This window comes from Triplophysa dalaica, chromosome 20, assembly GCF_015846415.1.
Source record: "Triplophysa dalaica isolate WHDGS20190420 chromosome 20, ASM1584641v1, whole genome shotgun sequence".
Classification (NCBI taxonomy): domain Eukaryota; kingdom Metazoa; phylum Chordata; class Actinopteri; order Cypriniformes; family Nemacheilidae; genus Triplophysa; species Triplophysa dalaica.
In genome coordinates, this window is record NC_079561.1 from 18,918,022 (window position 1) to 18,941,435 (window position 23,414).

A 23,414-nucleotide genomic window follows, 5' to 3' on the forward strand; every position below is an offset into this window, starting at 1 on the left:
CCCGCCTTCCGTCTTGGGCGCCGTTTCCTTCGGCGCTGAGGAGGACGACGACTCCATGTCCATCTCGGCTTCAGACAAGGACTGGGCAGGGTCGGAGCGGCATCGCCCCGACCTAGAGAGCACCCCGGACCTCCACGAGGAGTTCATGAGGGTCCTCGAGAAGGCCGTCAGCGAGCTCGACATCACCTGGAGTTCACCTGAGGAGCCGGCAAAAAGTAAGCTCGACTCGTGGTACCTTCAGGCGGGCCGCCGTCAGGCCACATCAAAGAGGAGTGCGCCATTCTTTCCAGATGTCCACGAGCACGTGGTGAAATCGTGGTCTGCTCCTCAGTCGGCGCGCGTTCACGCCGCTACGCAATCCATGTTCGCCCACGTGGTCGGAGCGGAGGCCCACGGTTACGTGCGCATGCCACCCGTCGAGGAGACCCTCGCCGCTCATTTGTGCCCTTCTACCACCTCGCTGGGCTCGGACCCAGGCCTGCCGTCGAAGCCGTGCAGGTTTACCGCTCATCTCGCCGGTAAGGCTTACGCATCCGCCGGAGAAGCCGCTTCCGCTTTGCACGCAATGGCGGTGCTGCAGGTGTTCCAGGCTAAGATCCTTCAGTCGCTGGATAGCGGCAGCCTGGAGGCGGACGCCACGAGGGATCTGAGGGCAGCGACCGACTTCGCTCTGATGGCAACGAAGCGGACCGCACAAGCTATCGGCCGATCCATGGGGTTCATGGTCGTCCTACACCGTCATCTCTGGCTTACGTTGGCGGACCTGAAAGACGCTGACCGTAAGTCTCTCCTCAACGCCCCGATCACTCCCTCCGGCCTCTTTGGTGACGTCGTGGAGTCGGTGGTGGAGCGCTTCGGGGAGACGCAAAAGCGCGCCAAGGCCATGAGTCACGTGCTCCCGCGACGCTCTTATCAACCGTCTCCTAGAGCCCGTTCTTCATCCGCGTCGCACTCCGCGCAGAGGCCGACCAAACAGCACGCTGCTTCCGCCCAGGCTTCTCGAGGTCGTGAGCCGGATGCACGGCCTAAACAATGGTCGGGCCCGCCTAAGAAGAGGTACGGGCCGAAGGGAGGACCGCAGAGAGGACCGTCGCGCCACGACGGCGGAGCGTCATCGTCTGCCAAGCCGTCATCCTGACGGACCTATAAAGAGGAGGAGAGAGTTTGTGAGCGTTCCGGTGGCCCCCAAACGCCGCTGTTTGCATCAGTTTTCCCCCGCGGTTGCGGGCGAACATTGCAATGTTGTAAATGTCTGTGTAAATGCAATAAAAACACATACCTGTTCACAAAAAGAGCTCTTTCCCCCTCACACGACCAATGCTGCGTTCCTTGCCCTGCCACGGTGCAGCGCGAAGCCGCAGTTAATCCCGACTATAACCAGCCTTCCCTCGTCCACGGTCTTTCCCGTGGGCGAGAGACGGCTGGAGTCTCACGCACGGGCTATTTCCCCGCCAGTGCAATTAGCCTCGCTGCACCAGCGTGCTTCCCTAAACAGTCCGCTGACGGTAACGCCCGAAGAGATTCGGCCATTATGTCTGTTTCTGGACGCGTGGAAGGCCATTCCGGACATTTCTCATTGGCTACTAAATGTGATAGAACACGGGTACACCCTGCAGTTCAGACGAAGACCTCCCCGCTTCAGCGGTGTGGTTCCGTCGCTTACGTCAGCGCAAAATGCGCCTGTGTTGAGGCAGGAAATCGGCAGCCTGCTCGCGAAAGGAGCGATCGAGCGTGTCCCTCCGAACGAGCGAGAAAGCGGGTTTTACAGCCGGTACTTTGTAGTGCCCAAGAGAGATGGTGGTCTGCGTCCGATTCTGGACTTGAGACCCGTCAACCGAGCCCTTCACAAGCGAGCGTTCAGAATGACAACTCTAAAACAGATCCTGGCACAAGTGCGTCCCGGGGACTGGTTTGCATCCGTGGATCTGAAGGATGCGTACTTTCATGTTCAGATAGCCAAGCGCCACCGAAAGTTTCTGCGATTCGCTTTCGCGGGTTCAGCGTACCAATTTGCCGTACTCCCGTTCGGACTGGCATTAGCACCGCGCACATTCTCGAAGTGCGTGGACGCGGCGCTTTCCCCTCTCAGAGCGAGCGGTATGCGCATTCTGAATTATCTGGACGACTGGTTAATTTTAGCCCACTCACGGGAGGCGCTATCCGGTCATACGCAAATGCTGCTTCGTCACTTGACATCCCTGGGGCTACGCGTGAACATGCAGAAAAGCAAGCTCACTCCGAGTCAGTCAATAACGTATCTGGGGGTATGTTTCGACTCAGTGGAGATGCGCGCTCGCCTCTCTCAAGAGCGGACGGAGTCCATCTCTTCAGCTCTACATCTGCTCAGGCCGGGTCGGTCTGTTCCACTGAGGGAGTTTCAGAGGCTTTTGGGTCTCATGGCGTCAGCCTCGGCGGTCTGCCACCTGGGTCTTCTGCACATGCGACCGCTACAGTTTTGGCTGAAGGCTCGGGTTCCATGGAAAGCATGGTCCTCGGGTCGAGTGCGAGTCCCGGTTACACTCAGTTGCCTCAGTGCCCTGAGCCCATGGCGCGACCCAAGCATGTTCAGTCGGGGAGTTCCCCTGGGGCTGGTTACGAGACGCATAGTCGTTACGACGGATGCGTCGTCCTCGGGATGGGGTGCAGTGTGCGAGGGCATGCCGGCATCCGGCCTTTGGACACAGTCACAGAGAAAATGGCATATAAATTGCTTGGAGCTGATGGCGGTGTCTCTAGCTCTCCATACTTTCCAGTCGAGACTGGAGAAGAAACATGTCCTGATTCGCACCGACAACATGTCCGTGGTTTCGTACATAAATCGCCAGGGAGGAGTCCGCTCAGGAACTCTTTTCAAACAGGCTGCGAGTCTCCTACTGTGGGCAGATCGGCATCTACTCTCTGTCAGGGCAGCGCATATCCCCGGTCGTCTGAACTGCGGAGCGGACATGCTTTCGAGGGAGGGTCTTCCGCACGGAGAATGGAGGCTTCATCCAGACTCAGTGCGGTCAATTTGGGAGCGCTTTGGGACGGCGGAAGTGGATTTATTCGCGACGAGCGAGAACGCGCACTGCCCGCTGTATTTCTCGCTGACCCATTCCCCCATGGGGAGCGACGCTCTGACGGTGCGATGGCCGAACGTTCGGCTTTACGCGTTTCCTCCGGTGAAGATTTTGCCCCTGGTGCTGTGCAAAATCAGAGTGGAGACGGCGACGGTGATCCTCGTCGCTCCGTTTTGGCCGAATCAACCGTGGTTTCCGGACCTAAGCGAATTGTTAACGGCACCGCCGTGGCGGATTCCCCTCAGGAGAGACCTGTTGTCCCAAGCGAACGGCACGATATTTCACCCCAGCCCGCAGCTGTGGAGTCTTCATGCCTGGCCTCTTCGGGGGTTTTAAATGCACTTCCTCAGCGTGTACTTGACACTATTTCGGAGTGTCGAGCGCCTTCCACCAGGCGTTTATACGCTCTCAAATGGGGGGTGTTTGTTAAATGGTGCAGTAGTAACAATATCGACCCGATGTCCTGCCCCGTGTCTGATATTTTATGCTTCCTGCAGCACAGGCTGGACAGCGGCGGACTCCCGTCAACACTGAAGGTTTATGTGGCTGCTATCGCCTCGTTTCGTTCCCCGGTTGATGGGCAATCCATTGGAAGGCACATGCTGGTAGTCAGATTCCTCAGAGGAGCGAGGAGACTTTTTCCACCGCGATCCCCTTCGGTGCCGCCTTGGGACTTAGCGCTGGTGTTGAAGGCTCTCTCCTTTCCCCCATTCGAGCCTCTGGACGCGGCTTCCCTAAGAGAGCTCACTCTAAAAACCGTTCTCCTTCTTGCCCTTGCTTCGGCTAAGCGCATAGGGGATTTACAAGCGCTCTCAGTCGGCGCTGATTTCATTCGTTTTGGAACCGGCGACTGCAATGTCACTCTCCGGCCGAAATCGGGTTATGTGCCAAAGTCTATGTCTACCCCATTTAGAGCACAGGTCATTTCTTTGCCCGCTTTGTTTTCCGAGTCGTCAGACTCGCAGAATTCAAACGCTCCGAGAGCGGTCTGCCCGGTAAGGGTTTTGCGGGCTTACATTGATCGCACGGCCGGTTTTCGGCAGTCTGAACAGCTCTTCGTCTGCTATGGTGGGGGAACTAAAGGTCGGGCTGTATCAAAGCAGAGGCTCTCTCACTGGGTGGTGGACGCTATTACCTTAGCGTATGAGAGTCAGGGACAGAACTGCCCATTCGGTATCAGAGCTCATTCGACTAGGGCTATCGCCTCTTCGTGGGCTTGGTCTAGGGGCACATCTATTCAGGACATATGCTGTGCGGCTGGCTGGTCTTCGCAGAACACTTTCGCCAGGTTCTACAGATTGGACGTGTCCTCTTTGTCGTCTCAAGTCCTCTCGGTGAGTGCTGATGACTCTTTATCTTCTACTTTATAATCGCTTATGCTACACAGTGGTTGCCGCGTTGCTGTTTATGCTGTGCTTGGTGTACTTTTATATCTCTGTTATATCCGCCCGGGATACCGTGCTGGCTCTTACTGTTGTGGTGTCTGCCCTGTTTCAGCGCAGCCCGCTGCATTGGTTGGGTTTGGATATGCAAATTTGGCAGGAGCCCGATATAGCAGTTCATTGGCCGGTTCAGTGATTTAGCAGTTTATTGGCCGATTTAAGCCAATCAGCTGTTGACGCTTAGCGACCTCGTGAATGGTTAAAATAGTATGCTTCCCATGCTTGTGTGTTTTAACCCAGTTTTCTGGCTGATTTTGCAAGCTCTCACGGCGGGATTGTACTACCGTTCCATATGCGGTCTCCGCAATGTCGAAGTGACCGCTCTCGAAAGGGAACGTCTCCGGTTACTTTCGTAACCTCGGTTCCCTGAGAAGCGGGAACGAGACATTGCGGAGAACGCCGTGTTCGCCGCTTATCACCGTGCAGGCGTTCTCTCGTAGATTCTGAGGATTGTCGTCACATGCACTGTATTTATACTGTCTGGATTCGTCAGTATTTGCATACGGTTGCATTCTTGCGACAATTGGCCAGTTTTTTTTACTGGCGTTATCCTATAAGATTTCAGGAAAAGTGAAAAAGAGGAGGAGTTTCATATGCGGTCTCCGCAATGTCTCGTTCCCGCTTCTCAGGGAACCGAGGTTACGAAAGTAACCGGAGACGTTTTGTTATGTATGTCCATTACCATAACCAGCGAGGATACAGGGGCGGAGCCAGCCGATTTTGCCGGGGCTTCAGCCCCGGATGTTTTGAGTGTAGCCCCGATTCCCGAACGAGAAAAAAAAAAAAAAAAAAACGTTTTTTTTTTTTTTTTTGAGCCTATGTAAACCCGCGAAATCATAAGTTGTCCTATTTGCGCTTTGGCTTTGCACGTACTGCATAGTGCATACAGCCTGTAAAAATAGACCTTAAAAATAATCTAGCCTAGAGTATAGGCTACATTTCTTTGCTGTCGTTTCTTCCTGTTGAATATGCAGCAGGTAGGGGAGGAGCTAGCAGCAAAGTCAAGTGTCTGAGAGAGTGTTGTTAATAACGACAGACAGCGGGCAGGAAAAATGAAGCAAACGAGACTTTGGGGATTTTTTGGAAAGAAGTCAGTGGGTAAGAATTCATTTTTTTTAATCCTTTAAATCTAAAGATCATCATCTGGATGTCTTCTTTCACTGTATGTCTATTTGTTTAACTAGCTATTAGGGTACTAGCATCACTTGTATGCAGGGGCGGAGCCAGCCGATTTTGCCGGGGCTTCAGCCCCGGATGTTTTGAGTGTAGCCCCGATTCCCGAACGAGAAAAAAAAAAAAAACCTTTTTTTTTTTTTTTTTTTGAGCCTATGTAAACCCGCGAAATCATAAGTTGTCCTATTTGCGCTTTGGCTTTGCACGTACTGCATAGTGCATACAGCCTGTAAAAATAGACCTTAAAAATAATCTAGCCTAGAGTATAGGCTACATTTCTTTGCTGTCGTTTCTTCCTGTTGAATATGCAGCAGGTAGGGGAGGAGCTAGCAGCAAAGTCAAGTGTCTGAGAGAGTGTTGTTAATAACGACAGACAGCGGGCAGGAAAAATGAAGCAAACGAGACTTTGGGGATTTTTTGGAAAGAAGTCAGTGGGTAAGAATTCATTTTTTTTAATCCTTTAAATCTAAAGATCATCATCTGGATGTCTTCTTTCACTGTATGTCTATTTGTTTAACTAGCTATTAGGGTACTAGCATCACTTGTATGTTACTAGCATCTGATAGAAGTTAGTAGGGGTGTGTGCCAAAAAATCGATTCACAGAAGAATCTAGATTCTCATTTGCAACGATTCAGAATCGATCTGAAATGTCCAATAATCGATTTAATAAATTAATTAGGGCTGGGCAAATTAACGCGTTAACGCGGGCGATTCATATTTTCAGCTTAACGCATTAAAAATATTTAACGCAAATAACGCAGCGTCCGTTTTTATATCCATTTTGCTTAGCGTTACATGATCATCACGCTTATTCATGTAAATACTTCCAAGCGTGACAAGACACAAGAGAACGCGCTGTATGCCAATGTCCTGTGTGTGTGTGTGTGCGTCTTATGTCAGCTAATCAAGGGACACACACACACACACACACACACACACTCCACGCACAGACAGACTCGCGTCAGTTTCCTGCTCACAGTTGCTCACCTGCTCGAGTTCTCTTTTGCTCTTGAACAAACAATAACATAGAGGATTTTGAGTATTCTCATATCAGGAGTCATAATTAGTTAAATAACGTCTTAAATGAACTTAAAGAGTTGTGAGGAAATGAGATGCGCGGGACATCGCGTGAGATGCGCGGCTGTTCTTAAAGTGACAGGAGCACTTGATGCCTGTCATTAATGTTCATCACAGAACAACGGGAACAGAGAAAATTGAAGCTTTAATGATGATTTATCTATATTTAATTACTAATAATACTAATCATTACTACTAATGAGTAGCAATTGAGAACCAGACTGTTTTTGATAAAAGGCACTTTCCTGAGAATTGAACTTAATAAATGTGAAAAAGACACTTTAATGTCTTCGTTTGTCATTCTGTATAGCAAAGCAGATGAGAGTAGATCATGATCAGAAACCCGATTAGAAATCATTATGGATAAAATCGAATCGTTTTGAATCGAAAATCTTTTTGAATCGAAAATCGATTATGAATCGAATTGTGGCCTCAAGAATCGGAATCGAATTGAATCGTGAGATGGTAAAAGATTCCCACCCCTAGAAGTTAGTGATACTAGCAAGTGATAGAAGATTGCTCAATCCATGCTCAATCAAATATAAAATAATGTGATCATCATCAATTATTAAACAGTGTGTAAATCAAAAGTAAAAAATAAAATAAAACGCTTAATATTACCAGATGAAATGAAGGGTAAGTTAACCCACAAATAGCCTAGAAAACTACTGTCTGTGAAGGTTTGGACTTTGGACTCGATCTACTCCATCTGTGTTTTTATTATTATTCTGAATCCGTTCTGAATCTGATCAAGGTGTAGTCTTCAACTTTTTTTTGTTTAAAATGTTGCCTTTCTTTATGAAACTTACCAACAATCAAGTGTTGATAAAAAATGCAACATTAAGCTAATGTCATGTTTTTAAAATTAAGGTACAGTTAAAGTTTTTTTTTTTTTTATATAAAAAAATATCTACATTTAAACACAATAGTATACTGTGCAAGTGCAAACATAATACAACAATAGTGAACTATAAGTAAAGGCAAAACTTGCAAGTATACTTGCAGTATACACTACTAAACTAATAGTTTACTGAGAGTACACTTCAGTGTGTACTTTCATAAACAAAAAATACTACTTGTATTAAAATAGTAAACTACTACTTAAGAGTTAACTTGTAGTACAGATGCATTAAAAATGAGACACCTACCTAGCCTAGTTTACTACTCTTACACTTATAACTTAAACATATACTTTTATAAAAGTGGGCCAATTTAGTCCCAAGCTGTATTGAAATAGTACACATTGATATTGGTATACTTAAATATACTTCAACATTACTTAAGTATACTTCTTCATAAAATTAACTTGAAGTATACTTCTTTTTCATAAGGGTAGCTTACGAAAAAGTTTTATCCCTAGTTTTATCCCACTCTACTGAATACTTTCCTTGTTTATCAGATGTTGTTTTCTCTAAGGATATAACCAATAAGCGTTAACATAAAATGTATGTGTGACTTATGTGTTATTAGTTTGTAGTAAATATACACTTATACACATGGTTTTGTAGAGGGTAGCAAAGATGAGCTGCAGACTGAGGAGGAGCCAGCAGCAGCAGCAGCTGCAGCAGCAGCTGTGCCAGGATCAGACATGGAAACTGGTTAGTGGTAACAATAAATCAATTTTACTTTGGAGAAAGTTAAAAGTGAAACATTGATATACAGTTCGATGCCATGGTGTGTCAATGAACTTTGACTGAAGTCATTCATGTATTGCTTTAACTTAGTTGTTGTTTGAAGCTGAAGTTGTTTGAAACTGATTGGCAATTAGTTATGTGTTGTATCTGTTCTTTTGCATCACAGATGATTCAGGGAGGAGAGAGGCTGAGTTAGTTGAGGTCGCTAGTACTGTAGTGGAAGATTTAGGGACTGTAGAAACAGGCCCAGCCAGAGCAAAACTAAAAGAATACCCTCTCACAACCTTTGGACTACAGAGAAGGTCCTTCCAGCAAAAATGGTTTGAGACATTTGACTGGTTAGAGTACTCTGCTAGCCGAAATGCAGCCTTCTGCTTTGCATGCAGGCTCTTTGGGAAACAAGTGTCTAGAGTTAACAAAGATGTGATAACCAGCTCTGTTGGATTTTCTAACTGGAAACGAGCCTTGGACAGCTTTAGAGAGCACGATAGTAGCTCAGGACACAAAGCTTCAATGCTTGCATTTTATCCAGTTTATCACATGGCAGTGTAGTTGAGCGAATGCATGTGGCCAATGTTGACCAGATAATTGAAAGAAGAGAATACCTTCGTCGTATCACTGCTGTCGTTAGCTTTTTGGGAAAGCAAGGCCTCACATTCCGTGGCCATGATGAGAAAGAGTCCTCTGACAATCAGGGAAATTTCTTAGAAATGATGAAATTTCTAGAGGAATTCGACCCCTTTCTCCAAAGCTACACACCTCCCGCCCATTCCACATATCTCTCTTCAGGCTCACAGAATGAGATGATTCAATGTTGTGCAGAGGAAGTTACTGCATCCATCATTAAAGAGATGAAGCATTCAAAAATGTATGCAGTGATGGCTGATGAGGCTCGAGATGGTCATGTGGAACAGCTTGCTGTGTGTGTTCGTTATGTGGGATATGAGAACACTGTCAAAGAAAGTTTTCTGGAACTTACAAGTCTGAAGTCTTTCGATGCACATTCCATTACAGAGGCCATTGAAGAAGTTCTCAAATCAAAAGGCCTGGAAGACCTGCAATGTGTTGCTCAGGCTTACGATGGGGCCTCCGTCATGAAAGGTGCTGTTCGGGGTGTTCAGGCTCAATTCCGTGTGAAGCATCCAGAAGCAGTGTATGTGCACTGCTATGCCCATGAACTGAATTTGGTGCTTTGTCACACTTGCAGGGCTGTGCCAGAAGCCATTGATTTCTTCGACACACTGGAGAGTGTGTACTGTTTCTTCAGTGTGTCTTTAGTTAATCATCAGTCTTTCTCTGACATGCAAAAAGCCTTGGGCTTAGAGAAGAGTGAGCTTGTTCAGCTCTCGAAGACACGGTGGGCATGCCAGCTCAAATCAGTCACTGCCGTGATTGCAAATCTGCCAGCATTGTTGAAGTCCCTCACAGAATTGACCAGTACCACCACAGCAATTGGACTGCTTTCCAAACTTTCAAGACTTTCAAATGTCTATATGCTTGTGATGTTCAAAGCTTTGCTGTCCACTACAGAGGGACTTCACAAGTACCTTCAAAAAGAGGATGTAGACTTAGCACAAGCTACATGGTATAAAGATGCGGTCCTTGAAACACTTAGGTCCATGCGGACAGAGGAAATGGCAGAGAAATTCTATAATCAGGCCAAAGAAATTCTTGAGGCCAACCATCTGTCAGAGACCCCAGCTCCAGGAGGTTCTCAAAAACGCAAGCAGAAGCGATTAGATGACTATGTGGTAGAGTCCACCAATGGCACAAGGGCTTATGTGAGCACTTTGGATAAGATAAGAAATCACATATTTTACCCATGCCTTGACAGAATGGTGAGTGAGCTGGAGGGGAGATTTTGTGGTGTTGGTGCAGAGCTAATGAAAGGCATCAAAGCTTGACATCCAGCAGCAAATGACTTCCTGTGTGAAGAATCATTAGAGCTGATTGCCAAACATTATAACATGAAGGTCAGTAAAGAAGAGGTTGCAGTGGCTAGACAGTTCCTGATCAAAAGAAGAGATGAAGGTGTCATTTCAGATATGGCAAGTGTATACAAGCTCCTTGACCCTGACATGTTCCCAAGCCTGAGATCAGTCTTTCAAGCAGCACTAACGATTCCTGTCAGCAGCTGCAGTTGCGAAAGATCATTCAGTGCTCTGCGTCGCCTACACACATGGTTGAGAAGAACCATGGGTCAGCAGAGGCTCAATTACCTGGCAGTGATGTCTATTGAGAGGGGACTTGTGTGTGTCACAGACCATAACAGTGTCATGAACCGATTTGCAATGCTCAAACCAAGAAAATACCCTTTAATGATACCCAGCAAAGCAAGTGAAAAAGCAAGTGATGAGAGAAAGACTACAGCAGGTGATGAGAAAGACTAGCAAGTGGATGAGAGACTACAGCAGGTGATGAGAAAGACTAGCAAGTGGACGAGAGACTACAGCAGGTGATGAGAAAGACTAGCAAGTGATGAGAGACTACAGCAGGTGATGAGAAAGACTAGCAAGTGATGAAAGACTACAGCAGGTGATGAGAAAGACTACAGCAAGTGATGAAAGACTACAGCAGGTGATGAGAAAGACTACAGCAAGTGATGAAAGACTACAGCAGGTGATGAGAAAGACTAGCAAGTGGATGAGAGACTACAGAAGGTGATGAGAGACTACAGCAAGTGATGAGAAAGACTAGCAAGTGGATGAGAGACTACAGCAAGTGATGAGAAAGACTAGCAAGTGGATGAGAGACTACAGCAGGTGATGAGAGACTACAGCAGGTGATGAGAAAGACTAGCAAGTGGATGAGAGACTACAGAAGGTGATGAGAGACTACAGCAAGTGATGAGAAAGACTAGCAAGTGGATGAGAGACTACAACAGGTGATGAGAGACTACAGCAGGTGATGAGAGACTACAGCAGGTGATGAGAAAGACTAGCAAGTGGATGAGAGACTACAGAAGGTGATGAAAGACTACAGCAGGTGATGAGAAAGACTACAGCAAGTGATGAAAGACTACAGCAGGTGATGAGAAAGACTAGCAAGTGGATGAGAGACTACAGAAGGTGATGAGAGACTACAGCAAGTGATGAGAAAGACTAGCAAGTGGATGAGAGACTACAGCAGGTGATGAGAAAGACTAGCAAGTGGATGAGAGACTACAGAAGGTGATGAGAGACTACAGCAAGTGATGAGAAAGACTAGCAAGTGGATGAGAGACTACAGAAGGTGATGAGAGACTACAGCAAGTGATGAGAAAGACTAGCAAGTGGATGAGAGACTACAGAAGGTGATGAGAGACTACAGCAAGTGATGAGAAAGACTAGCAAGTGGATGAGAGACTACAGCAAGTGATGAGAAAGACTAGCAAGTGGATGAGAGACTACAGCAGGTGATGAGAAAGACTAGCAAGTGGATGAGAGACTACAGCAGGTGATGAAAGACTACAGCAGGTGATGAGAGACTACAGCAGGTGATGAGAAAGACTAGCAAGTGGATGAGAGACTACAGCAGGTGATGAGAAAGACTAGCAGGTGATGAAAGACTACAGCAGGTGATGAGAGACTACAGCAGGTGATGAGAAAGACTAGCAAGTGGATGAGAGACTACAGCAGGTGATGAGAAAGACTAGCAAGTGATGAAAGACTACAGCAGGTGATGAGAAAGACTAGCAAGTGGATGAGAGACTACAGCAGGTGATGAAAGACTACAGCAGGTGATGAGAAAGACTACAGCAGGTGATGAGAGAGAAATATAACTAATATAGAAGGACATACCAGATAGACAGCAAGAGGTGAATAGTGTATGTTGTATGTTGACTCTGTGTATATGTATTGAGCATAATGTTAAAGATGTATAATGTTATCATGCTCAGTTGAGCAATGGTTATGCTCTTCATATCCAAAAAAAAGATTGTGCTCAGTTGAGCACTGAGAGGATGTTAGCCTGCCTTGAAGATAATGTTAAAGATGTATTTTGACTGAAAGTAAAGTGTTACTGACTGTAATAAAAAAAAAAAACCTCTTCGAGTGATCCCTGTATTTGCATTAAATGTTCTGGGCTAAGCCCCGGATGTCCTTCAATGCTGGAAACGCCCCTGCTGGAACCGTGTCCTGTGGTCTGACGAGACCAGGATAAACTTATTTGGTTCAGATGGTGTGAAGCGTGTGGCGGCAACCAGGTGAGGAGTATAAAGACAAGTGTGTCTTGCCTACAGTCAAGCACGGTGGTGGGTGTGTCATAGTCTGGGTCTGCATGAGTGCTGCCGGCACTGTGGAGTTACAGTTCATTGAGGGAACCATAATTCCCATCATGTACTGTGAGTAACAGTTTAGGGAACCATGAATGCCATCATGTATTGTGACTGTCTGAAGCAGAGCACGATCCCCTCCTTTTAGAGACTGGGCCGCAGGGCAGTTTTCCAGCATGATAATGACCCCAAACACACCTCCAAGATGGCCACTGCCTTGCTTAAGAAGCGGTGGGTAAAGGTGATGGACTGGGAAAGAATGTCTCCAGACCTAAACCCTATTGAGCTTCTGTGGGGCATCCTCAACGGTGGAGGAGCACAAGGTCTCTAGTATCCAACAACATGTGGAAGAGGACTTCAGCGGCAACCTGTGAAGCTCTGGTGAACTCCATGCCCAAGAGGTTTAAGGCAGTACTGGTCAATAATAGTGGCCACACAATATATTGACACTTTGGGCCCAATTTGGACATTTTCACTTGGGGGTGTACTCACTTTTGTTGCCAACAGTTTAGACATTAATGGCTGTGTGTTGAGTTATTTTGACGGGACAGCAAATGTACACTGATATACAAGCTGTACACGCACTACTTTACAGTGTAGCAAAGTGTCATTTCTCCATTGTTGTCACATGAAAATATATTATAAAACATTTACTAAAATGTGAGGGGTGTACTCACTTCTATGAGATATACTGTATATGTTTGCTTTAGTTGGACTCTTGAGTGTTGAGCTGTTAAAAAGTTGATAAATAATACAAAATAGAGTTGATGAACTGATTTGAGTGTTCTCGTTCACAACGCTACTGTGCCAAATTAAACCAAGTTTAAAACAAGTTTTTCCTGACATCAACACTCATCATACAAACCTTAACAATGGTGACAATCATCAAAATAATTCAGTTGAACAGATGAAATGTTACCCAGTATGCTTGCAACATGCTTTCTTTAGTTGATTGTCACTTTTGCTGAGTATCACACACTGATACTTGATGTCTGATAGATTCGCTGATTAACTTTTTTTTGTTGTTGTATTTTCTTACAATTCAAAGAAGTATAATAAGCCATACCACTGCTTTAATCTCACACTGTAGCATCAGACAAAACTTATAATTTAATAACACGATGCACTCATCAGCAAATATATTTAGGCAACTGCACAAAGACTACAATCATTATTAGCTTATCACAATGGATCTTCATAGCCTGAACAATTGTATTTTAGCACACTATCATAAGAGACAATAAAACCTTATGTTAAAACGCAAGAATCAAGAACCCAACTAAAGCAAATAGTGATCAGAATGATGATGATTTTTTGAAACTTCTACATTTTTCCAACATTATTTGCGGTTGATAATGTGATGTTTATTCAATGCAGTTAACACTGACAAGTCAACAAGCTGAGTATGGGCATTCAGCCCAGAATGTAATTGTTACAATGCAATAAAAAGACTGAAAATCTGAAGTTGCACTTCGGCTTCATGTGACTTTGTTGAAATTGTTACACCTAAAGTAAATAAAATGACTTAATTTGATCCGCTTTTTATCATTACAAATAAAGATTGTGGTCTTGAAGAAGTTTCTGTCTCTGTCTTGACCGTCTCATTTGACTAAACTCTTAAAGTCTTCCCTGAACAGACCAGAAGTACATGTGTTCAAGCAGAAACACAACAGTAGCAAGTCCCACCAGAGCAGACAGAATCAAGCGGATCAGAACTTCAACATCTCCACAATGCTTCAGACAGTCTGTAGATGAAAAGATTCTGCTGGAGTCATTCTTATACACATTCTCTTTACCAGGAAACAGTTTGTCTGTGTGAAGTGGCACAAATGTGGTTGTGGTAGGAAGAGACTTCCTGATGTACGTCTGTGTTATTTTACCTTCATAATGTGGACAGAGGTGTTTCATGTGTAGACGGATGCTTTTATGGCTCACTGGGTTTGCAGCGGTGCAGCTGTATGATTCTGTATCATTATAATGAAGTTTTAAAGGTAAACTGAGATTAATGCTGAGATCAGAACTACTGCTGTGATTCACTATTTCATCTCCTTTATACCATGAGATGAAGACGTCTCGATCATTTTTCACAGAGCAGACAACAGAGCAGAATTCATACTTCTCCTGTGATGTACCTGTGACGTTCATTCATCAGTTATTCTTCACGCAAATCTCTGTAAATGTAAAAAACATGAATTTAACTTCAGAAACTGCAGGACAATGGCACTCACCTTGAGTCTGGGTGTCTGTAAATGAGTTGCTAACAGCCGGAAGAGAAACTGATGCTTTAACACAAGAAACATCAGTTATTCAGAATACTCTGTTTTTAAACATCTCTGTTCAATTATACAGCTGATACTCACCATAAACATCAACTTTGATCTTCTTCCTTGTGACAAATCCATTAATGGTGAGTGATGCTGTGTAGAGTCCAGATTCAGTGGTGCTGATGTTATAGATGCTCAAAGATCCTGTATGTGGATCCATCTCCACTCGGTCTGTTAGACTCTTATCATAAAAGGGTGAAAATCCTTGATACATCTGTGCAATACGGAAAGTTCGGTCACCTCTTTCAAACAGCCACATCACGTCTTCAAGACTCCTGGGTTCAGTTTTTCCTGTTGGTAGATTAAGAACGTCTCCCTCCATCACAGTTTTCATCTCGTGCCAGTCACCAGTCACTGTATGAAAATAAAATCATGTGGGTTACATTTAACAAACTGCTATTCCAAACCTTTATCACTACACACAATCTATTTAAAAACAGCATACACATGTGTGATGTCAGTAAAAATCTTTTTCAGCACCTCTGAAGCAATCTGATGTTTTTTAGATGTTCTGAACTTCAGGAAGTTATCTGTAACCCACACATCAGCACCAGTGTTTTAACAGATGAGATCAGCGTCATCACAATGTGGTTTTGTTAGGAAGGCACGATGGCTGAGGGGACATGAAACTACAGAACTACTTTCACCTTCACAACTAAACTGCTGTCAGAACCCGCTCCAATCTCTAATCTAAAATTCACATTTAAATGAACGTTCTGTTTACATATACTACTGTATTGTACTATACATATATTTTTCAGCCGTTAATTTCAGAATAAATTCAATCTATGACATGGCCTTTCTCAGTCAACATGAAAGACATCAAGATTACATTTTGACAGAAAGTTCCTTAAATATGTTATGGCATGTTTAAATTACATATTACAGATTTTTATTCAGAATCTACTTGTGTGAGTGAAACTGCTCTTATGACAACATAAGTAGTTTTTCAGAAATCTAATTTAGCTTGAAACAACTATAAATGTACAGTGTAACATTAAACCTATCTTATGATTTAAAGTGTGTGTATGTATCTGTGATATTACTTATTGAACAGATGACATGGTACCTGTATTATATTACACATTTTCAATATCATTGGCTGAGTTCACATTTCATAAACACTAAATATATGTAAAGACACTTTAAATGTTTTATTGTTTGAAGCAGTTCTGAGTATGATTTATGAAAGCATGCTTTGACTAACAAGTTGTTTTATCAAGCCACTTGATCACAAACACAAAACAAAAGTGTGCTAAAGAAAGAAAGGAATTAGTTTTAAATATCTTACCCTTCACACTGATGAACAACACAGTGAAAACACATGAGCTGAAGATCATTATTAAGGATTTCAGGTGTTTCTGAGTTTGTCTTGTTGAAGCGCAACTTGTTTGAGCAGGAAGAATCAATACTGAAGATGTCTGTCTCTGTCACAAGGAAGAGACGCTTGTGATGAATCAGTGTCACTCCACCAGATGGAACCAAAAGACTGTTTCACAACCCTTTCATGAAGTAAAGAAAATACATCCAGTTTGTTGTTTTATATATTGTTATATTTCACTTCTAATATACTTTTCTCTTTTCGTCTAATGATGTGAGGAAAAACTCTGGACTTTTAGTAGTTTCTAGGATAAAATAATCTCCAAAAGAAGGTAGACCTTTCTAAGGAAAGCCTTCCTGACCCTGTTCGGGGGTCAGACTTACTCTCCCAGTTTACTAAAAGCACGTCTCTTCAGCCAATTGCATTTTGTAATTTTGCATCCCAGTTTAATTATTATATAGATGAATTGTTATCAATTGTTCTTTGCGTAAAATGATATGTATAGCAGCTATGCTAATTATTCCTTCATCTGCTCTCTACACCAGCTCCAGTCGGGTTCCAGCCTCCCACAAAGCCGTATGATGACCCAAAACCTGTGGAAAGATGTTTTTTTTTAATCTAGTCATTTAGCAGACGCATTTATCCAAAGCAATTTACAGAGAGTTCAGGGAGCACTTAGCGATATGTCGTAATAGCAGTAATAGTTGCTAATACCAAGTAACTATTCAACAAAAGCTAGACCACTACCTGTTGAGAGAAAGAGAGAGGGTTAGGGGTTTTTATTTAGTTTATTTTCCATTTAGCTGTCAAGTATTCTCAGAAGAGATGAGTTTAAATCAGATTTTTGAACATTGTGAGGGATGTGATTGACCGGACTGAGTTAGGAAGAATTCCACCATGAAGGAGTTGTGAAGCAGATATAGTGGGAAAGTGATTACTGTAAGAGAAGCCAATACAAGATGCTGCTTGTGTCCGACAAACACGTGCAAGGGCCTCAGAGGATACAGTAGAGAACCAGAGCGAACCTTGGATGCTTTTTAGCATATCAGCCACTAGGCGGCGTTTAGCGCCATTTTGGGTTGAAATGCCAACTGGACAACAGATTTACAGAATAGTGCAAAATAAAATGATCAAATTAAGTCATCAGCAAATTTTATGATACATACAGCTCATTTTGGATGGTCAAGTTTTATTCTATCACTTTTGAAATCCAACCATTAAGTAGCCTACACATTTGAGGTATAGTTCTAGCTTACATGCTACTTTATTGAGTTTTTCCATTTTATGCATCTTTACCTTTACTATTATTAGTTACTATTACTATACTAGGTCGGAAATATATATATTGTACATTTTATTACTTTTATATAAGACCAGGCCTACTGAAAAAAAGGAATAGAACCCTGCTCAAAAAACAATAGAAAATAATGGAATTAATGGTTGTGATGTCAACTCCAAATGCTGTTAAATCCTATTGGAATAATACTCAAAAAACTCAGGAGTTAATTAATTAAATAAATTAATTTAAGTAACAAAGTAATTTTGTTAAGTAATTTTGGAGACAAGACATTTTTTATACGTGCAGAGTTTTTTTTTAAAGTGTATATAGTGTTATTTCCTCTGTTTTAATATCTAATCAACCATCAAAAACTAAGCATAATTTGAAAGTTACACTTAACACTTAACATTCAATTTAGGAGCATGTTCTTGCAATCAATACAATACTCAGATATGGAGGGTTTATAAGTGTTTATCATGATAATAACTGATAACTGACATTTTGGGCTTTTGTCATCATGTATTATAATCATTCAGGGTGAATTTCAGTTTGAATATTTTTTAAGGTAGCTGATATTGCCATGACAGCAGCAACAAGTTATATGGGACTACCAAATCACTTTCACCGCAAAAAAGGAGGAAGGACTGGGCTGCTGTTGGGCACTGGTGTTACAGAAAAATGTTCTATTGAGTCTTGCCGTTTGGTATCTAAATTCTAAGAATATCTGGCTTTATTGTTTATAATGTTTAAATAAATACTATTTAAATAAATACTATTTAAACTAGCTTGCGATCTGAGAGAACAAAGATTTGGGAACACATAGCCTACAAGTGATTTTTAAAATTTCTGTATATCACAAAGTCATTAGAGATGAAGTGGAGAACCGTTAAATTACACAATTTCAATGAGGTCTTCTGTAGCTGTAACTTTTTATTCTTTTGAAAAATTGTAAAAATCGTTATTTTATTGTTGAATAATTATTAAAATTCAGGGAGTGTAACAATTACTAGTTTTAAAACTTTAGATTAAACCAAAAATCATAATTACTTTACTCTTACTCTAAAAAAACATGTTTAATTGTCACAAGATATAGGTTGTCCAGGCGTTTAGGCAGACGCACGTTCTCCAGGCGTTTTGGCAGACGCACGTTCTCTGTGCATATATCTCAAAGACGTAATCTACACGTTAATTTCTTACGTGACGTCTGTATAGACGTAAACTACACGTTGATTTCTTACGTGACGTCTGTATAGATCAACAGCCACACGTTACTAACGTGTCTACGTGACGTGATATATGCGTGTACGTCTCCATATAAAACAAATGGAGACGTACACGCACGCTTACACTTGTGTTATAAGTCGTGCTTGTGAGTCTCGTTTGCTAATGATACAATCCGAGCGCCATAATGATACAATCCGAGCGCCATAGACACTGCAGCTGCCGTGACGGCCCGACCACAGCGTGAGGACGGTTGGTGTTATTACCATTCCAGGTTTGGGGCCAAAGCCAAGCAGTGTCGCCAACCTTGCAGTTTCAGAGCCCAGGGAAAAGCCAGGGCTGGCGCTCATTAACAGCTATGGGCGCTGGCCGTGACTGCAAGCTGTTATTCATCACTGACACCTTGTCTGGCCGGCGGCTGCTGGTTGATTCAGGGGCTCAACGCAGCATCCTGCCCGCGACAGCTGTGGACACTATGGTTGGCGGGCACGGCCCCCCGATGGACGCTGCCAACGGCACACCCATTCGTACCTATGGTACAAGGTATGTGGAAGTGTGTTTCGGCGGGCGGCGTTTTGGCTGGGATTTTGTAATGGCCGCCGTGTCTACGTCACTCCTGGGGGCAGATTTCCTTTGCGCTTACAGACTGTTGGTGGATGTTACAAACTGCCGCCTAATCGACGCCCTGTCTTTTGCTTCATACCCCTGCACGCTTGGAGGGGTGGGGGCACTTTGTCTGTCGAACACGCTTGCCACCGGGGACTTGTATCAACGCCTGCTATCTGAGTTCCCTGATATCACCACGCCCACTTTTTCATCGGCGGTGGCTAAGCATGGCGTGGAGCACTACATCACCACTGTTGGCCCCCCAGTCTATGCACGGGCCCGGCGCCTCGACTCTGCCAAGCTTGCGATAGCCAGGGAGGAGTTCGCTACCATGGAGCACCTCGGCATCGTGCGCCGCTCTAACAGCCCATGGGCCTCCCCCCTACACATGGTGACCAAGGCTGATGGCGGTTGGCGTCCCTGTGGTGATTTCCGTCGCCTGAACAACGCCACCACTCCCGACCGGTACCCAGTGCCGCACATACAGGATTTCTCCGCTCACCTAGCTGGTGCCACCGTCTTTTCCAAGGTGGACCTGGTGCGTGGTTACCACCAGGTGCCTGTCCATCCACAGGATGTCCCAAAGACAGCAGTCATCACACCCTTTGGCCTTTTTGAATTCCTTCGGATGCCTTTCGGCCTCAAGGGTGCAGCGCAGACGTTTCAGCGCCTCATGGACTCTGTGTTGAGGGACATGCCATTCCTTTTTGTTTATTTGGACGATATTCTTGTGGCCAGCGCGTCCACAGACGACCACCTGACACATCTCAGGCAGCTTTTCGGCCGGCTCAATGAGCACGGTCTCATTCTCAACCCGGCTAAGTGTGAGTTTGGCCGGTCGTCCATCACTTTCCTCGGCCACCACGTCACCCCACAGGGGGCTGTTCCCCTCCCTGCAAAGGTGGACACCGTCGCCAGTTTCCCACGCCCACGCACTGTGAAGTCCTTGCAGGAGTTCCTGGGTATGGTAAACTTCTACAACCGTTTCCTCCCCCATGCGGCCCAACTCATGCGACCCTTATACGACGCCTTGCGGGGTGGGAGGCCGGCGGACATGTTGGATTGGTCCCAAGAGATGACTGATGCTTTTGAGGCTGCTAAAGCCGCACTGGCCAACGCTGCTCTGCTGGCGCACCCCTCTCCGACCGCCCCTGTTGCTCTTACTTCGGACGCTTCTGATTATGCCGTGGGGGCGGTGTGTGAACAGTGGGTGGGTGGAGCTTGGCAGCCGCTTGCCTTTTTCAGCAGGAAGCTCCGTGACAACGAGAGGAAATACAGCGCTTTCGACAGGGAGCTCCTGGGTCTTTTCCTCGCCACCCGTCATTTCCGGTTTCTGTTAGAGGGACGGCGTTTCACGGCTTTCGTTGACCACAAACCGCTGACGTTCGCTATGGCCAAGGCTTCGGAACCATGGTCTGGTCGACAGCAGCGTCAGCTCTCTGCCATCTCAGAGTTCACAACTGACATTCAGCATGTGGCAGGTAAAGACAATTTCGTCGCAGACTGCCTTTCCCGGGCTGTTGCTGGGTCTGTCCATTTAGGCCTCGACTACGCTACGATGGCTGTGGATCAGACCGCGGACGCTGAGGTGCAAGCCTACAGGACGGCCCCCACGGCGTTGCTCATGGAGGATGTGGTTTTCGATACGGCCAACGCTACACTCCTCTGCGATGTCTCCACTGGACAACCGCGCCCTATGGTACCTGCTGGCTGGAGGCGTAAGGTTTTTGACGCCATCCACAGCCTTTCCCACCCAGGGGTGAAGGCCTCTACAAAACTGGTGGGGGCCAAGTTTGTCTGGCCAGGCTTGCGGAGGGACGTCAGGGCCTGGGCTGCTGCCTGTGTGGCGTGCCAGCGAGCAAAGGTGACCCGGCATACCAAGGCCCCTTTGGCACCGTTCAAAGTGCCAGAGAGACGTTTTGATCATGTGAATGTGGACCTGGTGGGCCCACTTCCCCCCTCCCGTGGTTACACCTACCTCCTCACCATGGTGGACAGGACCACCAGATGGCCTGAAGTGGTTCCCCTGTCTTCAATTACTTCAGCTGATGTGGCCCGGGCGTTCATTATGGCTTGGGTGGCCCGTTTTGGCACACCATCCGACCTCTCCTCGGACCGAGGTCCACAGTTCACATCGGAGCTTTGGACTGCGGTCGCCGAGGTCCTGGGGGTGAAGGTCCACCGTACCACGGCCTATAACCCACAGAGCAATGGACTTTGTGAGCGGTTTCATCGCGACATGAAGGCCGCGCTAAGGGCCAGCCTTACGAGCTGCGACTGGGCTGACCGCCTCCCATGGGTCATGCTTGGCCTTCGCTCTGCCCCAAAAGAAGATCTTCAAGCCTCATCTGCCGAGCTGGTGTACGGACAGCCTTTGCGCGTTCCGGGGGAATTTCTTCCTGATGCCGCGGCCCGGTGGTCGGTGGCCTCTCATCATGCTGGGTCCCGGGACATTGCTGATGCTTTTGTCCCTATTCCCACATCTCACCATGGCCTCCCAAAGTCCTACGTGCCCAAGGATTTACTGTCGGCCAAGTATGTGTTCATCCGCCACGATGGCCATCGTACCCCGCTGCAGCCCCCCTACGATGGACCCTTCCGTGTCCTGGTGGGGGGGTCTAAGAACTTCGTTGTGGATATGGGGGGCAGGCCTGAGCGGGTGGCGATAGACCGTCTCAAGCCTGCTCATCTGGATATTGGTGCACCACTTCAGCTGGCCCAGCCCCCACGGCGAGGGCGCCCCCCTTCGGCAGCCTCGGCCCCTGCCCTGGCCCTTCGCCCTTCTCCTGTTAAGCGAAGCCGTTATGGCCGCCTTATTCGCCCTACTGTACGTTGACTTTCCTAAAAACTGTCAAATCTGTTCTGTGTTGTTATTATGTATAGAGTCCTATTTTTTATTAGGGGTGAATTCTGGGGGGGCCTGTGTGGCGAACCACAAGTATTATGTTTAATATGAGACATTCACCAGGGTACTATACCTTTAAGGGAGGGAGGAGTTAGAGCAGAGTTGTTCCGGTTTTTACGTGTGTTGTTGTTTTTGATCTCACTCGCTGTTCAGAGTGAGAGATATTAAAGTGGATACTAAGCGGACTCGACGCAACTTCGTCTCTAGTCTCCTCATTTCTTGTACTCCACACCATAACATATTTAAGGAACTTTCTGTCAAAATGTAATCTTGATGTCTTTCATGTTGACTGAGAAAGGCCATGTCATAGATTGAATTTATTCTGAAATTAACGGCTGAAAAATATATGTATAGTACAATACAGTAGTATATGTAAACAGAACGTTCATTTAAATGTGAATTTTAGATTAGAGATTGGAGCGGGTTCTGACAGCAGTTTAGTTGTGAAGGTGAAAGTAGTTCTGTAGTTTCATGTCCCCTCAGCCATCGTGCCTTCCTAACAAAACCACATTGTGATGACGCTGATCTCATCTGTTAAAACACTGGTGCTGATGTGTGGGTTACAGATAACTTCCTGAAGTTCAGAACATCTAAAAAACATCAGATTGCTTCAGAGGTGCTGAAAAAGATTTTTACTGACATCACACATGTGTATGCTGTTTTTAAATAGATTGTGTGTAGTGATAAAGGTTTGGAATAGCAGTTTGTTAAATGTAACCCACATGATTTTATTTTCATACAGTGACTGGTGACTGGCACGAGATGAAAACTGTGATGGAGGGAGACGTTCTTAATCTACCAACAGGAAAAACTGAACCCAGGAGTCTTGAAGACGTGATGTGGCTGTTTGAAAGAGGTGACCGAACTTTCCGTATTGCACAGATGTATCAAGGATTTTCACCCTTTTATGATAAGAGTCTAACAGACCGAGTGGAGATGGATCCACATACAGGATCTTTGAGCATCTATAACATCAGCACCACTGAATCTGGACTCTACACAGCATCACTCACCATTAATGGATTTGTCACAAGGAAGAAGATCAAAGTTGATGTTTATGGTGAGTATCAGCTGTATAATTGAACAGAGATGTTTAAAAACAGAGTATTCTGAATAACTG

General features: G+C 45.3%; 3 protein-coding genes across 14 annotated transcripts in view; 2 read left to right on the forward strand and 1 right to left on the reverse strand.

Annotated features, from left to right (window-relative positions):
- The window catches only part of LOC130409237 (CD48 antigen-like), a 30,919-nt gene that overhangs the window by 6,282 nt on the left and 1,223 nt on the right, over positions 1-23,414 (forward strand). For 4 of the 6 annotated variants that reach the window (XM_056733089.1, XM_056733092.1, XM_056733093.1 and 1 more), the window contains exons 1-2: positions 22,392-22,910; positions 23,037-23,354. In XM_056733089.1, coding sequence (XP_056589067.1) covers positions 23,057-23,354 — 298 coding nt within the window. In that variant the 5' untranslated portion in view covers positions 22,392-22,910; positions 23,037-23,056. Of the gene's footprint in view, positions 1-22,391; positions 22,911-23,036; positions 23,355-23,414 lie in introns of those variants that run through there. The other 2 variants (XM_056733090.1, XM_056733091.1) reach the window with 2 other exon arrangements.
- LOC130409590 (zinc finger MYM-type protein 5-like) lies at positions 5,823-8,938 on the forward strand. The gene is made up of 3 exons (XM_056733631.1): positions 5,823-6,109; positions 8,261-8,350; positions 8,553-8,938. The coding sequence occupies exons 1-3, from the start codon at positions 6,064-6,066 to the stop codon at positions 8,936-8,938; spliced, it is 522 nt and encodes a 173-aa protein (XP_056589609.1). The 5' UTR covers positions 5,823-6,063.
- On the reverse strand, positions 14,164-16,365 carry LOC130409236 (CD48 antigen-like). Of its 7 annotated transcripts, XR_008904833.1 has the most exons (6): positions 16,254-16,365; positions 14,999-15,316; positions 14,867-14,920; positions 14,695-14,770; positions 14,519-14,602; positions 14,164-14,383 (listed from the first exon to the last, which is right to left on the reverse strand). XR_008904833.1 is itself a non-coding variant. In XM_056733087.1 (5 exons), the coding sequence occupies exons 1-5, from the start codon at positions 16,300-16,302 to the stop codon at positions 14,256-14,258; spliced, it is 633 nt and encodes a 210-aa protein (XP_056589065.1). In that variant the 5' UTR covers positions 16,303-16,365; the 3' UTR covers positions 14,164-14,255. The 7 variants fall into 7 exon arrangements, 6 of the variants coding, with proteins under 6 accessions (XP_056589065.1, XP_056589066.1, XP_056589062.1 ...); XM_056733087.1 differs by lacking the exon at positions 14,695-14,770; XM_056733088.1 differs by having other exon boundaries at positions 14,164-14,602.

Bases quoted from the DNA above. Each gene is read 5' to 3' on its own strand.
- LOC130409236 (XM_056733082.1), bottom strand. From the start codon at position 16,302: ATGATCTTCAGCTCATGTGTTTTCACTGTGTTGTTCATCAGTGTGAAG. The intron at 14,921-14,998 runs GTGAGTATCAGC...CTTGTGTTAAAG, and splicing joins GATCAAAGTTGATGTTTATG to CATCAGTTTCTCTTCCGGCT. The intron at 14,771-14,866 runs GTGAGTGCCATT...TGAACGTCACAG, and splicing joins TACAGACACCCAGACTCAAG to GTACATCACAGGAGAAGTAT.
- LOC130409590 (XM_056733631.1), top strand. From the start codon at position 6,064: ATGAAGCAAACGAGACTTTGGGGATTTTTTGGAAAGAAGTCAGTGG. The intron at 6,110-8,260 runs GTAAGAATTCAT...ATGGTTTTGTAG, and splicing joins TTTTGGAAAGAAGTCAGTGG to AGGGTAGCAAAGATGAGCTG. The intron at 8,351-8,552 runs GTTAGTGGTAAC...TTTGCATCACAG, and splicing joins AGGATCAGACATGGAAACTG to ATGATTCAGGGAGGAGAGAG.